General features: G+C 44.7%; 1 protein-coding gene across 6 annotated transcripts in view; it reads left to right on the top strand.

Moving 5' to 3' along the window:
• The window catches only part of MYLK (myosin light chain kinase), a 233,919-nt gene that overhangs the window by 35,207 nt on the left and 182,283 nt on the right, over positions 1-16,429 (top strand). For 5 of the 6 annotated variants that reach the window (XM_081571724.1, XM_081571723.1, XM_081571725.1 and 2 more), the window contains exon 2: positions 7,800-7,967. In XM_081571724.1, the coding sequence (XP_081427850.1) occupies positions 7,803-7,967 (165 nt within the window). In that variant the 5' untranslated portion in view covers positions 7,800-7,802. Of the gene's footprint in view, positions 1-1,917; positions 2,080-7,799; positions 7,968-16,429 lie in introns of those variants that run through there. The other variant, XM_081571728.1, reaches the window with a different exon arrangement.

Consider the following 16,429-nt stretch of genomic DNA (forward strand, 5'->3'; position numbering starts at 1 on the left):
GATTTTGTCCAAATTACCATCCTTGGTTCTGTCCAGTTCAAAATAACTTTCCAGCCCTGTTGCCTTCCAAGAGATCTGTGTCTAGGAGACCTAGATCTCGATTCACCTCTGTTCCTCAGTGGTGAATAGCAAGTTTTTTTTTTTTAATTCAATTTCTTCCTTTTTTATTCATAAAATATTTGAATAACTGGCATGTGCAAGGTCTAAGGTCTTCCAGAGTCTGGGGTGCATATTCAGTCTTGACCAAGAATTCAGTTGACTTGAATGTGTTACCTTCATCTCTCTCCATCTTCAAATCTCTCTGGTCCACATGTGTTTAGCCTTTCTCCTTGGGAAAAAAAGATAGAATAAAATTAGGTATTGATTCACCTTCTTTCTCATCTGCCCCTCAAAGCCACACACCAATACTCCTATAAAACCTCTTTTCCCTTTTCACTTGTGTGCTTTTCAGAGGACAGAAGAGGAGATGGTGATGGGGATGGGATACAGGGGAGAGGCTACAGCAACAGTTCTCAGAGTGGGCCCTGTGGACTTTGGGGGCCCATGAGGTTCTTTCATGGGCCCAGGCGGCCCAAATATTTTTTGTAATAAGATGTCATTTGCTTTTTTCACTCTCCTTATGTCTCAAGTGACATTTTCCAGTGGTTACAAATAGTGTGATATTATAACTAGCTGGATACAGAAGCAGACATGAAAATCTGTCTTCTATTAAAGAAATAGAAATTAAGAAATACAAATTAAAGGAATTTGCAAAAATGAACAACTCTTCTTACTAAACTTTTTCTTGGTTTTATTTTAGAAAATATATTTTTCTTTAAAAATTATTATCTATGTTAATATAATGAGATCATTATTAATGTTTTTAAATGAATTAGTATTTCTTTAGTTTTAATTAATACAGTAAATAGGTAATACAGTTACTATTGATAGCAGCAATTCACACACATAAGCTCTTTGGGATCTTCAATAATTTTGGGAGCATAAAGGGCCCTGAGACCAAAATGTTTGAGAACTGCTGAGCTAGAGGCTAAGTAGTCCGTTAGGTGTTAGGACAAGACTCAGGAATCAGACATAAGCCAGTAGAACAGCTTGGGTGCGTGCTGAGTCGTTTCAGTCATGTCCGACTGTGTGATCCCAATGACTGCAGCACGCCAGGTTCCTCTAATACCAAATCCTCATTTCTGATTTAGACATCTGCAGTCTGTCCTAAGGTGTCAGTTGTATAGGATGAGAGATTCCTTTGGAACTATGGAAATACATTCTTTCCTCCAGAGGAGAGGGACCGGTCTGGACATCACCTTGCTACCATGCTTTAGAAGTATGCACCAGAGACCAATTCTGAAGCTCTCCAGGGGTCAGGACCAGCACTGCTAGATCTTCTTCTCAACATGAACACAATCTGTGCAGTGTGGTTCAAATCTCAGCCCAGATTCCTTAAGATGGTTGCAACACAGGAGTCCCCTGTCCATCTGCTCTCTGGGCTTGCTCCCACTCCAGGGATCATAAACCAGGCTTCTTCAATTCAAGGAGGAGGGAGCTGGGTCTCAGGAGGCAAGGGTCCCACCAGCCCTGGGTGGTAATCCTAGGACAGATGTGTCTAGAGCTGGGGTTGTGTTCCAGGCCAGATGTGGAGTTGGGGGTGGGCCCAGCCCTGCCAAGGATTCAGCTCTTGGCTTGACAGTGTCCTCTGTCTGCTCCACACTCGGATTGGAACGTGCAGCTCTGAACAAGTCAAAACCTGTGAGCTTCCACTCTTGGTTTCCCCAGGACTGCACTCAGAGCCTCTGCAGCTGGCAGCCAGGGGTTTCAAAGGTCACCCTAGCTGGGCGGATTGAAACAACAGATCTCTCTGACCGAGTGAAATTGGCTGCCCGGTGCAAGGCAAGTTGCAACATCTGCGAGCAGTCAGCCAAACGCCCCTTAACTTTTCAGCCTGGCCCTGGGCTCTGTGGCAGCCCTGGCTCTCCCTCACTGTCCTCCTTCTCGGACAGACCTTGGACAGGCATCTCGGCGGTACAGTGGTGAAGTGGCCGCCCACGCGTCCCGACTCATGGGAGAGCTGCCCAGGGAGAGGCCACGGTAAGGCGCTTCCATTCTCTGGGGTGTGGCCCTGTCCCACTGCCTGCTCCCGTGGGTCATGGCGAGTCAGCGGGCTCAGCCCACAGCCGAGGAGCAGCTCGTTCCAGGATTAAGAGTGATTAGGGCATTTGTCAGGATTTGAGGGCTCTGAAGAGAGAGGATTAAGGTGGAGAGAGGGAGCTGTCATTGCTGGGGGCATTTGTACCTGGGTGGTTTGCTGTGTCTGCTGTGCCTGTGGCTCCGTGGGTTCATAGCTGACTGCCAGGCTTCCAGTACAGAGCCTGCTGGGAGCCCTTCCCTGTGGGGAAGGTATGGTATTTCCAGATGCCTTGCTGCCTGATCAGGTGCTTAAGGACACTGATCATTTGAAATGTGTGCACTTTGGGTGGGGAAGGGGGCAGCTGGTTTCTCTAAACTTCTGCTGTATAACATGATTCTTGATTTAAAACTTTTCTCTGAGTCTTTGTGCCTCAGTCTTTTTGCCCTCTCTTTTGGCCATCGTTCCATAGTTGAAAGTGTTCCTTTCTGGGTTCAAGAGACAATTTGAAGTGGTTTTGATCAAACTGAAGTTAAATTAATTTAGTGCTGCTTGGAACAATGAACAGATTCTGCTACTTATGAAAACCCTATTTGGAGGTGAGCTTTGGCCCACGCCTTGCGTGTGTGTGGCTGGGTGTGGCTTCCAGCTCTCAGACTACTGCTCTTCTGATCCCCTCTTCTTTTTTTTGCTCTTCTTACTTCTATTCCTTTGATCTGCATTTAACTGGTGTTGAATGGAACCCCCTAGCTAGGTGTATTCGATTCTAGCCACTGAGCACTGCTCTGCCGGTAGAGAAATTATTGCAGAAACCACCCAGCCCCACTGGTGCTCTTGATTGGAATGTGGTCCCTAGGCTGGATGAGGGATTAGAAGGGAACAAGGATGTTTTGTATTATTATTGTTACTATTATTATTATTATTATTCTGATCGAGCATTCCAAATATATCAGTAATCATTCACTGGCAGTGTGGACAGGATCTGTTTATGTGGCTGATGGTAGTGGGTGGAGCGATAGGCTGAGCAGAGCTGCTTGGTATACCTGACCAGCTTGGGAGTGGGTTTTAGTTAATAACCAGCCTGCTCACCCACCCTCACCCCTCACAGTGCCCTTGCTGCACTGACTTGCTTATTCTAACCTGAAGCCAGACTTTCCCACCTGGCCAGGGATGGATGACTTCTGTCTTCTGTGTTTGAGGCTGAGCATGTTCCTTTTGCTGATAGCATCCAAGACCTTCAAGAGACCTCAGAAGGTCAGAATCAAGAGGATTAATAGAGAGGATTCTGAGCCTGATGTCACTACTCTTAGTTTCCCGCTCCCCTGAAAGCAGAGAGGAAGAGTCTTGTGTCTTCCAAAGCCAGAACTGAGAGCAGAAGGGAGTGTTATTCTCCTCCTCCCCTTTCCTTTGTGCAGTTCCCAAGCCTCTGCCTATCGCATCTCCCATTACTGGGGAAAGCAGGAAATGCCTCCTCTGAGTCTGGGGCCCTCCAGGAAGCCCACAAGTTATGGCTGTGATCAGAATTCAGTTTGGTTTCCACTTCTTAGCTCTGTGACCTTGGATTACATGGAGTTGACTTTCTGAGCCGTGGTGTCCTCGTTTGTGAAAGGAGAATAATCAGAACTGCCTTGTAGGACCAGGGATTGAGCGAGATTAGGGCCCAGCACGATGTCTGGTGCACGCACCCTGCCTCTTCACTGCTGGGACAGATAGAACAGTATGCGGGGGCTGTCCCTCCTACCCACCTTCTCATGGTCTGCCATCTGCTTCCCACTGCTGCTATACAATAACCACATACAGATACCCTTGCTCTGAGGATAATCAGGCTGACCTGATCTTGCCTTCCTTGGTGGAAAGGGTTTGTCCTACAGGGTGGGAGACTTGCTTTCCCTTTGGGAGCTGGATGATGATGTTGATAGCTAGCATTTACTAAGTGCCTCTATGATGCCCTGAGTGTTTTATATACACTCTCATTCAAATCCTCCCCTCAACCTTGTAAAGTTATTATCATTCCCATTTTACAGAAAGGGAAACTGAGGCCAGGAGAGTTGAAGTACCTTGCTCAGGCCACAACTGAAAAGTATCAGTGCCCTGGATTTGTGGCTGGGTATGATCCTTGTGATACCTGCCCTTACTTGACCTGATCACCATTGGTGCTGGCACCACAGAGTGTGTCTATCCCCTCACTTCAGAGGCAGTGGAGGAGGGTAGATGGAGAAGTGACCCCTCTAGGGTATGGTCCTGGCAGGCCCTGCAGGATGTAAGAACCCCAATCCTTCTCTACCCCCATGTTATCCCACTCATCATACACACATGTAATTGTGCACTGCTGTATCCCTTGTTACACAGAAGATGTTTAATAAATATATTTTAAATGAGTGAATGACTATATCTTGATTTTTGCCTTTAAAATTATATCATGATTACTTGGAAATGGTTCTGCAAACACATACACAAACACAATGGTATAAATATGGCAAAATATTAATTGTTGAATCCAGCAATAGGTATTCAAGGTACTCACTTTTTATCATTCTTTCTATTTTCCCATTTGAAATTTTCCATTATGAAACATTTTGGTTTAAAATTTCTATGTCAATCAATTCCTATTATTATTTTCCTTGTAAATATGTACTCATATAAATGCCTGATATAGTTAACCAATTCTCACTGTTGGATATTTAACTGTTTTTTTCTTTCTATTTCTGTTTAACTAGATTATTTTTCTGTGTATTTTCCTATAAATAATGTGATAAACATTCTTTTATGTAAATTTGGAACTCTATTTCTGATTCATTCTCAAAAACACATTTCTGAATGTAGGATTATTGGGGAAAGAGATGGACTGTTTTTTTCAGAATGTTTTTTCCAAATTGCTTTCTAGAAAGATGGCATCCCTTTATACTCCTCCAAAGGATATGAGTAGTATCCATAGTCTCACTAGTATTTGTTATCTTTCTTTTTAAATGTCAGTTTGGTTAGTTTTTAAAAACAATGACTTCTTACTTTGCACTCGTGGGTTCTGGTTGAGGCCAGACAGTGTCCATTTGTGTTGCGGTCATTTATCTTCTGTGAACAGTCCAAGTGATAGCTTGCTTGTTATGTCAGCTGTTTTCTTGTATATAAAGTGTCCTAGTCCTTCATTCTTTTTGTTTGTTTGTTTGTTTGTTTTTAAATCCTGGGGTGCTTTGTCACTTGTTTATCTGACTGTGTTGGGTCTTAGTGGCAGCATGTGGGATCTTGGTTGCATCATTCAGGGTCTTTTGTGTGGTACCACAGACTCTCTAGTTGTGGCGAGTGGGCTCAGTAGTTGCAGCACAGGAACTCCAGAGCACATTGTCTTCAGTAGCTGTGACACATGGACTTGGTAGCTGTGGTGCATTGGCTCAGTTGCTCTGCAGTATGTGGGATCTTAGTTCCCCAATCAGGGATGGAACCCATCTCCCCTGAATTGCAAGGCAGATTCTTAACCCCTGGACTACCAGGGACGGCCCAGTCCTTTATTCTCTTTGAAAACATTGTATCCCAGATCATCATTCCCCTTTTAATGTTGTCGATGGTATGCTGTGACACACAGAAAGTCTCAGGTCTACATGTATGAGGTCTATATATGGTAAGAGACCTCAGCTTTCTCCCTTATTACCTCAACCTTAAACACCCTTCTCACCAGCCAACTCTGACTGCTTACAGGAGGCAAGAGGGCCCAGTGGTTAAGAGTAAGTGCCACACACCTGGGATCAAATGCCAATTCTGCCCCCTGCTAAATGCCATGGGTGCATGCTAAGTTGCTTCAGTTGTGTCCAACTCTTTGTGACCCCATGGACTATATAGCCCTCTAGGCTTCTCTGTCCATGGGATTCTCCAGGCAAGCATACTGGAGTGGGTTGCCATTTCCTGCTCCAGGGGATCTTCTCAACCCAGGGATTGAAAGCACATCTCCTGCGTCTCTTGCACTGGCAGGCAGATTCTTTACAACTAGTGCCACTTGGCCCTAAGCAAATTTCTTAATCTCACTGAGCCTCCATTTCTAATCTATAAAATGGGAATGATGAAAGTATCTGTCTCCTAGTGTTGTAAGGACAAATGAACTATTGTTTATAAAGTGCTTAGAATAGTTCCTGGTATATAGTAAATGCTACATAAATTTGTTTTTTCTTGTTACTTACAGCAGTGAACCTGTGAGTCTTATCATTTTGAAAGAATTTTGTTTGCAAAGCTGATACCTCATCAGTGAAAGAGAAAGCTGGGTTTATCAAGCAGGGGATGTGCCCTGTTACAAACAAACCTAGGTTTTTGTTATTTTAACTTGTACTTCAAAATGCATCTCTCTTTTATTTTTGTTAGATGTTATTAAATTTAAACAAACTAATTATATGCCCAGACACTACTGTTCATCTCTGTCAGCTTATCCCATTTGGCATGGGACTTAAGCTTGTGACTGAAGATCCCAAGAAAGTGAACAAAGAAATAAAAACTAGAAATACTCTTTAGTTTAGCAGATATTTGTTAAATTGCAGGCCTCTGATAGGTCAGGTACTGTGGATTCCATGCTGAGTAAGACACGGTCCCCAGTGTGGGTCCCCAGAGTGGAACCATCCCAGCCTGGTGAGGTGCCTACCTGGTTTGGAATCTGAAACAGGGATACTTGGGACACATTCCAGGGGGTGGAAACAGGTATTCAGTAACCTTGGCTGGGTTCTGTCGACCTGATTTCTCTCCACTGCTGCCTGTTTTCCCAGCCTGCTTCTCCAGCCTTTCCTGTGGACTTCGACAGCTTTCCCACTCCCCATCTTTCCAACATATCCCTTCTTTTATGAGAGCCAGAGTCCATTTCTGACATTTGCAACCAAAAACTGGTTCACACCTGTTAATGATTCCATTTCTAGAACTAACCCAAAGGAAGTCCCTTTGTTCCAACCGACCTGCCAGCCCCCATAGACAACAAGGCCTGGACTAGGTTTTCTTGTCAGTGATGCCATCATTTTGCTTTGTCTCTTGGGGCGAGTGACTTACCTCCTCTGGGCTTCACTTATAAGTGGAGGAGTGAGCCTGGATAACCTTAAAATGCTCCCTTCTCTGATGTCCTGTGGCCTTTGAGGCTTTTTCACAGTCCAGTCCGCAGAAATGGGATGTCCTCCCCAGCCTTGCTTCCTTCCCTGCTTTCAGCCCCACGCTCTCACCTCACCTCACCCAGATTCCTTGCCGTATTAACCTCAAACTCTCTCCTTCCTGGGAGTATGGATCCCATTTTTCTTTAGCCTAAGAGCCCTAATAGATCAGGCAAAAGAAGCTTTTACTTCCTACCAAGAGCGCCTAATGCAGATACTGATTCTGAAGGTTGAATACTATTAGGCACTGAATTTAGATACCCATTGTAAGAACACTGAGAACCATCTGGTTTTTCTGTTCCTGCCCCAGCTGTCCCTTTCCTGAAAGTTCTCCATGGGATTTGAGGGAGCCCAGGACATAGCCCTGGGAGCTGCTGTCTGGGGTGGGCTGGGCCTCACTCCTACAGCTTCACGAGTTGAGGATACAGAGCCTCTGGTTCCCAGAGAGGAGCTCCAGGTGGACCCTGACCTAGTGAGTCTCCCTGTAAAACCCAACCAGCACCCTGGGTACACCGGCCGCCTACAGGGAGGACAGGCTGTGCTTTGTCTGACTGGATCTTCCTTCCTGTTTGCAGACCATGGGGGATGTGAAGCTGGCCGCGCAGACACACGTTTCCAGAACCTCCCTCACTGTGGATCACTCGAGAGTCAGCTCCATGCCCCTGACTGATGCCCCTGCTTTCACTTTGCCCCCTCGGAACCTCTGCATCAAGGAAGGAGCCACCGCCAAGTTTGAAGGGAGGGTAAGCAGTGAGGCTGAGTGAGCAGCTCTGGCGGGGAGGGGGGCGGTGGAGGTTGGGTGGCTAGAGGGGTGGGGAAGTGGGTGGTTGGGGGAGTGGGCATGGGCTAAGCAGTTGCTTCTGTTCCAGTCTTCTCAGCAGGCTGACCTGGCAGAAAGCCTGTTTTCCTTTGGACCCTCATATAAAGTGAATACAAGTCCATTGGCCCTATTTCTTTGTTTATAGTTGACTTTGGGCTGTGTTGAAGAATTGGGGGTTGGGGAGGGACACTGAGATGTTTTGCTATTTATGCAAGTCATGTTCTGGGTTCGTGTACCTGATTATAGGAGAAGGGCAGGGTGATGGCAGGAAGTGTACAACTTGGGTTTAAATGTGTGTGTTAGTCGCTCAGTTGTGTCCGAATCTTTGCAACCCCATGGACTGTAGCCAGCCAGGCTCCTCTGTCCATGGAATTTTCCAGCCAAGAATACTGGAGTGGGTGTCTATTCCTTTTTCCAGGGGATCTTCCCCACCCAAGGATCGAACCTGGGTCTCCTGCATTGCAGTGAATTCTTTTCCATCTGAACCACCAGTTTAAAGATGTGCCCTCAAATCTGGACAGTGGAGAATGAACTCTCATTTATCTCTCACTTCCTACCTGGAAGGAGTGTTTGGTGTACAACCTCTTGTGTATCCATCTGGTATATCCAAAGCAATGGGGTAGGAGATAGTACTCCTCATTTCAGTTCTGTCACATTTTGCTAATAAGTATTGGTCTCTTGCCCTTACAGGCATCCATTTCTTCCTCTGCAAACAGACAATGATATTTCCTTGTCCACCTTGTACTAGAAAGGAGAAGAAGATGGGAAGACTAACAGTAAGAACATTGAGGTTATGCCCAGCTGGACAGACCGTTAGCAAGCTGCTGGCTCAAACCACCAGGAAGTCAGATCATCAGCTTGACTTAGAGATGCACATGGAAGTCAGGAGGTTTGCAAGTAATGTTTGTCCTAGATTAAACACAGGCAGTCTTCCCCAAGAAATGCTTTAGAAGCTTGAAGGCTTTGATCTGAGCAAAAGGCAGTTGAGGTGATGAGGAACTCACAGGTTGCACTTTGAGTCTACAAGTTGTCTGTGGATGGAAGGGGTCAAGAGCATCACTCTTCCTGGATGTTGCTGGGCCTTGCCTTTGTTTAAGTGGCAGGTTTGGCTATGTGGTCATCTTTAGAGTATTCAGGGGCTATGTTATATGCTCTATACAGGCTTGTCTAGTTAACTGTTTGCTGGTAGATCTGACGTTCCTTGTCATATTGTATCTTTTTCTTAGAGAAGGGGCATGTCGGTGATGCTGCTGAGGGGTCTGCTCTTCTCTCTGGGCTCTATCAGGATAAGTGCTCTTTTCTGTTGCTCTGATTGTGGTCCCCCATCCTCCCATGCCCAAAACTGGCAGGAAAGAAGCAACAGGAAGAGTCTCTGGGGATTTAGAAACATAAGTAAAGTTTTAATATATGATACAACATAATGAACACTGAAAATGAGCATGCTAAATGAAAGAAGCCAGACACAGAAGACCATATATTGAATGATTCCATGTATCTGAAATGTCCAGAACAGACAAACATATGGCAACAGAAAGTAGATGAGTGGTTGCTAATGGCTAGGGAGGAGGAGTGGGGAGTGACTGCTGAAGGGTTTAGAGTTTCTTTGGGGGATGATGAAAATGATCTGAAATTAGGTAGTGGTCATGGTTGCACATAGTTGCATATGGTTGCATATGTTTGGATGGCATTATCAACTCAATGGACATGAGTTTGAGCAAACTCTGGGAGATAGTGGGCTTCCCTTGTGGCTCAGCTGGTAAAAAATCCACCTGTAATGAGGGAGACCTGTGTTTGATCCCTGGATTGGGAAGATCCCCTGGAGAAGGGAAAGGCTACATACTCCAGTATTCTGGCCTGGGGAATTCCATGGACTGTATAGGCCATGGAGTCACTAAGAGTCGGACACGACTGAGCAACTGAACAACATGGTTGCACGACTCTTTGAATATGTTATAGAACACTGGATTTACACTTAAAAAACTAAAAGTGGACTTTTGAAAAAAAAATGGCTTAGCAAAATTGATCCATACCCACCCTCCTGCGCTATTGCTTGTCAGAGATGAACTCCTCCCTCAAATTAATACAACCTGTGGAGAGTAAGAGATGACTTAGCTTCTATAGATAGAGAGGCGTTGTTTCGTTTGCTGACTGTAGAGGTCATGAAGGAGCTGAGCCTTTGGGCTATTTGAGTTGGAACCTTTGTAGAATGAACACTGACCCAGGAGTCCACACACTGGAATTCTCTGTTGCTCACTTATCCTCAGGTTGGCAGGTCAGACCTTCTCTGGACCTTGGTTACCTTATCTGAGAAGAAACAACTAGTTGTTTCTGTATTTTCTGGCCTGCTGCTGCTGCTGCTGCTGCTGCTGCTGCTAAGTCGCTTCAGTCGTGTCCGACTCTGTGCAACCCTATAGACAGCAGTCCACCAGGCTCCGCCGTCCCTAGGATTCTCCAGGCAAGAATACTGGAGTGGGTTGCCAGTTCCTTCTCCAGTGCATGAAAGGGAAAAGTTAAAGTGAAGTCGCTCAGTCGTGTTCGACTCTGAGTGATCCCATGGGCTATAGCCTACCAGGCTCCTCCGTCCATGGGATTTTCCAGGCAAGAGTACTGGAGTGGGGTGCCATTGCCTTCTCCATTCTGGCCTGCAGGGATGTGAAAAGAAAACAAATTGAGGAAGAAAATGGTAAAAGCAGTTCATAAAGTCAAAAAGTGTAGTAGTAACAGTATTTTTTTTAATGAGGTAACATTCAAATATGTAAATTTAACTATCTTAAACAATTCAATGGCATTTCACAATTCATGATGCTGATTGCAGTATTCTTAAAGCAGAGCATTCTCTAGGTGAACATTTTATTTTGCTTATATTGAGGAAATAGTTGACTTTGTGTATTACATGTGGGCTGTAGGTCAAAGTGAATGTGTTTCTTAGAAGTCAGCCTGTGGAGCTCTGTTACCACTCATCAACTCCCTGGAATTAACCCAGAACAACACCATGACAGCATGCTGGTGCATAGTGGACACAGACAGAAGAAGATTCCAGAGAGATGTTAGGTGGAGTGTCTGGGCTCCATCTGAGAACTTCCAGAGAAAAACACAGAGGGAAGGTCTTTCATAGAAAGTGCCTTATAAACTAGCACGTCGTGAGTGTGTAGTATCACTGTAGCAAAGGACACAAAGGAATGCCTTGCCCCGAGGTAGAGCCATGTCAAATGACTCCAGAATGAGGAAGTGGTTGTTTGGATACCAAAATGCAGTTGCGCAGTGGATGCACCTGATCTGGCAGCCTCAGAGAAGGGAAAGGTAGAGTCTGAGTGACACGAGCTTAGAACAGGAATTTTCTGTTTTAAAAGATCGAGCGCCAAATGGGGTCACCTCCTCATATCCTTTAGGCTTTTTCCACTTTGTGGCAGATACTTTGGGCCAACATGTAGCCCACAACCAGCCCCCTTTGCCCTTTCCTTTTCTGTTCTAGAGGCCATTGCACAGTTTGCCTTTGCAGCTAAGAGTGGCTCAGTGACACATTTGGCTGAAGTCTGCTCACATATTTTTGGGAAAACTCTCACTTTTCTGATTAAAACAAATCACTGGTTCTCTCATATTACAGCTCACCCTTGCTTCCTATCTTAACTGCTGATTTGATGCCTGGAGCTCAGGCAGTCATATTGAAACTATGAGGGAACAAGCCAGAATAGAAAGGGTTGGTCAGTGTGGGCATGGGCAATGTACGTGGGAGTGGATGACACAGCAGTGGAGGGAGCATAAAGACCAGCACCTAAGACACAAAAGTCCTAAGGCTTAGAGAGTTTCCCAGATAGGATCTTTGACCGTGGTCATTCACACAGGAAATTTTACAGAAAGTGTTCCTAACTGATAAACACCTAACGAGATGCATGTGGAGATACTGTCTCTTTAAATGATGGGAATAAATAGGGGAGAAGATACAGCACAGAGAAGAACAAAAAACCCTTTCAAACCCTTACCAAATCTACCAACAGTGAGGGGAGTGCTTGAGTTGAATGTGCCCTGCAGATAAAGCATCCCAGAGGGATTTGCTCCTCCCTGGCTGTGGCCATCTGGCTTGAACCAACAGGGTCTAAGGCTTCTTAAGAGGAAGTCAACCATATGGTGTTAAGTGATGATTTAATGTCATTATAGAAAACTACTATTTGATCAGGGTCTACGGCTTAGGCCAAAGCTACCTACCCCCTCCTCTTTCTTTTTTGGCTCTGCCAGCTTAAGAAGATTGTATTTTCCCAGAACCCATTCAACTTTGGATCCATAGCTCATCAGTACCACATTTAGACAACCTGAACCCACATTCTAGAAACCTTTTTCATCATCTGGCCACACCCTCACATAAGAGCAGGGCATCTTGTGTGCCCAAGGGATGTACCCAGTGGAACCACACCAACACCCATGTTCTGAGCAGCCAGAACTCTGAAATTCTCTACCAAAGGGCCCTGAGCCAACTTCTAACGCCATCATGGGCCTCTCCCCATGAGAAGACTTTCCTGGAACTGAGTGGTGTGATGGTCAAGGACAGCAGTTTGCTTAGGAGACTAAAAAGGTAGATGAAACTCAGATGTGGGGATCTGTTGTCCACCCATGGGCATAGGAGGACCTGACATTGCAGATGCAAGTAGGGTGTGGTGTGTCACTGCCTACTGAGTGTTACTGGGCCCAGGGTGCCGGGGGCCTCCATGGACAGGTAACTGGGTGCCCGCACATGCCAGGGACTCACTGAAATGCCTCCTGTTCTGTTGCCCATGAGGGCAGCCCAAGTACCAGCAGACTGCTTCCCCCACACAGAGTCAAGTATGAAAGGAGTGAGATGGTTGGAGAAAATGCTGGAATTACTGGAGCTTTCTCCTCTTTCGCCCTGGAATTCATTCTTATCAGACAAAGCAAACATGTTGATAGGCCCTGGCTGTGGTGTGAATCAAATGAGCTGATATTTGAGTGCCTCTTGAAGTACAGCCCAAATGAGGTTTCAGTCCAGACTGAGGGGCTCAGTGTTCACTGAAGGGGCTTCACAATAAAGGGCTGACCCGGCCTCATCATGGAGGGTGGAGGAAGGGACCAGAGAAGACTTGGTCCATGAAAACATGAATAATTCCTCAGTTTCCACTTTAACCAACAGTGGTATCCTTCCCCCAGTAACTTCTTCCCAGTTCACTTCTAACTCAGAAGCGCTCAACCACTTAGAGAAATTTGAAGGAACCATCTAGTCTGCTTTCTGTCCTCAAAAATCTGTTTTGGGGGGAGGAGGGGCGGGGCTCAGCTTGCAGAATTTTAGTTCCCCAATCAGCAATTAAACCCAGGCCAAGGCAGTAAAAGCGCCCAGTCTCAACCACTGGACCTTCAGGGAATTCCCTGTGCTCAGAAGTATTAGTAAGTTTTAACCACAGGTTCTTAAGAAAAACATGTGCATATAAAACAGTAGGATATGACAGTATAATTAAATGCTTGAAATAATACAATTAAATAGTTTGTACTATAGGAATTTAGAGGCGATTAAGATGAGGTTTGCCGTGGTTTGGAAACTGATTTCTTGCTTCCTGACTTCGGTCCTCCCAATTCGTCCTTACAGACTTACAGGTCTGACTGTCACCTCCCTGCTTAATATCCTGGAGCCTGCGATGAGGTCCCTCAGCGCTGCCCACAGGGCCCTTCCGTTCAACTCCTGGCTCTCCAACCCTGAGCCCTTTCCTCCCTTCCTCCTCCTAGCATCGCTTGCCCAGCCCTGCTCACCCACACAGATGCAACATGGATACTTTGTTCTGCTATCACCTTTGTGAGAAAGGGTAAACAAGGAAGGCATTTTATCTTTCCTATTGATTGGGAATGGGGCAGAGTGCTACAGGAAGAGAACTAGCATTTGTCATTGCCTTATTGGTGTCAGGCATGTGATCTTAGTCCTTTTGTCCTCATGGCAAAATAGCTTTGTCCCCATTTAAAAATTTTTTAAAAATTTATACAATTTTTAAATGTTATACTATGCTTATAGTTGGAGAAGGCAATGGCACCTCACTCCAGTACTCTTGCCTGGAAAATCCCATGGACGGAGGAGCCTGGTGGGCTGCAGTCCATGGGGTCGCTAAGAGTCGGACACAACTGAGCAACTTCACTTTCACTTTTCACTGTCATGCATTGGAGAAGGAACTGGCAACCCACTCCAGTGTTCTTGCCTGGAGAATCCCAGGGATGGCAGAGCCTGGTGGGCTGCCGTCTATGGGGTCGCACAGAGTCAGACACGACTGAAGCGACTTAGCAGCAGCTTAGCAGCGTGCTTATAGTTATTTCAAGATATTGGCTATATTCCCCGTGTTGTATAGTACATCCTGGTAGCCTATCTTACACCCAATAGTTGTACCACTTACTCTCCACCCCTAGAGTGCCCTTCCCCACCCTCCCAGTTGGTCACCACTACCAATTTATTCTCTTATATCTGCGAGTCTGCTTCTTTTTTTGATTTCACTAATTTGTTGTATTTTTTTATACTCTACATATACGTGATATCATGTAGCATTTATCTTTATCTGACTTATTTCACTTAGCATAATGCCCTCATATCCCCATTTTTATAGAAGAAGAACCCAGGGGCTCAGAGTAATTACAGATGTTGCCAAGTTTATGTCAGTAAGTGAAGGAGGCAGTGCTTTGGGGTCCAAATCTTGTATTCTTCTCATTGTATGATGTCATCCCTTGACATGTGTCATCTGGGTCCTTGAACTCCGTGGTTGTTTCTTATTCATCTTTGTGCCCCAGGAGTGGCACAGTGGCTGCCATGTGACGGGTGCTCAATAAATGTTTGGTTTCCTTGAGAAGGTGATAGGGTCTGACTCCAGATCTCTTGCCAGTCAAGTTCATAGGCATTTGGTCCCATGTTTCTTAGAGGCTGTTGTCCCCACCCTCATCCCCCATCCTGTTTCCTGCAGTGTTCCTGTCCATATCCATTTACCTCAGGTCATGCCTTTATCGAGAATACCATTCCTTCTCCCATACCGCCTTACCCAGCATCAGGGTTCATTTAAACCCTGCCTCCTTCAGGCGACTTTCCTTAAGTATATTTTCTTTTTAAAGCATTTTATTAGAGGACAGAAGAACCATGGTAATAGGATGTAGAAAATTCCCAATAATCACATAAAATCTTTCATGAGTAATAACCACAGGAAAGAGTTGACCACTTTGGCCTTTTTAAAATGTATTATTCATTAATCATCTCTGTGCCTATAATTTTATTATAAAGAAAATAATTATTTAAATGTTAAACTATTTTTAAAACAAGCATTCCAGCAAAAGTAAAAATGTTCCTTGCCTTGACCCTTAATTCCAGAGGTACAAACCATTAACAATTTGGGTATCTTTCCAGAAATATTCCATGCAAATATAAGCATAAATCTACATATGATTTTGCATATACAAATGGACCCATGTACATGCACTGATCTGCAACTTGCTCTTTTTGCTTAACATCTCTTGGCATTTCTTTTTAGACATTAGCACATAGATCTACACCATAGGTAAATCTGAGCTAATTCTTAGCTTTTTAGCCCTTAATTGCTTCCCCCTCTGAATTCCTATAATACTTATGTGACTCATTTTTTTTTAATTAATGTGCAGCTTTATTAGTTATTGTTTATTGTCTTTTGCTTCCTCATTGCAAATGAGTTGTTTGAGGTCTAGAGCTGCATTGTCCAGTAGGATAGCCACATGTGACTGCTTAAATTTAGGTTAAGATTAATTAAAATAAAAAATTCAGCTCCTCATCCTTGCTAGCCACATTTTCAGTGCTCAATATCCAAATGTGGATAATAGCTACTGTGTTGGGCAGCACAGATTATTAAACATTTCTATCATCACAGAAAGCTCTATCAGGGAGGGCTGATCAAGGCCTTTCTTGCGTTTAATTCAGTCTCCATGTAACCAGAGATCCACAGCTAGAAGATATATTGACAACAGCTGTTCCATTCACAGTAGAAAGTAGACATTAAGTTCTTGAGAATTTTCTTAGGATATAAAATTCATTCAAAGAAAAATATAATCCCTTGATGAATGAATCTTTGTCTTCCATTTTCTTTGAAGAATGGTAATCTTGGTGTTCCAACAAGCTGAACATGCTCCCAAAATTTCGGTGGCCATCTGTTCCAAGTGGTTCAGGAATTCTCATGACAAGAAGGCGGGTTGCCTAGTGTCACAGAGTTCCTGAAGTATTCAGAGAAAAAGCAGCAGAATGGAAATGACAGGGCAGGTCATGCTGAAACTACAATTGTCAGCAGTTGGTGGCTACTCTGATTCAAAATGTCAGACTGAACAGATTTATTAACTTCTCCTCCCTCCAAATATGCCACTGAAGTGAACAGAATGGGTTAAAAAGAGTCAATT

This window comes from Giraffa tippelskirchi, chromosome 2 (genome assembly GCF_054371585.1).
Source record: "Giraffa tippelskirchi isolate mGirTip1 chromosome 2, T2T-mGirTip1v1.2.pri, whole genome shotgun sequence".
NCBI lineage: Eukaryota > Metazoa > Chordata > Mammalia > Artiodactyla > Giraffidae > Giraffa > Giraffa tippelskirchi.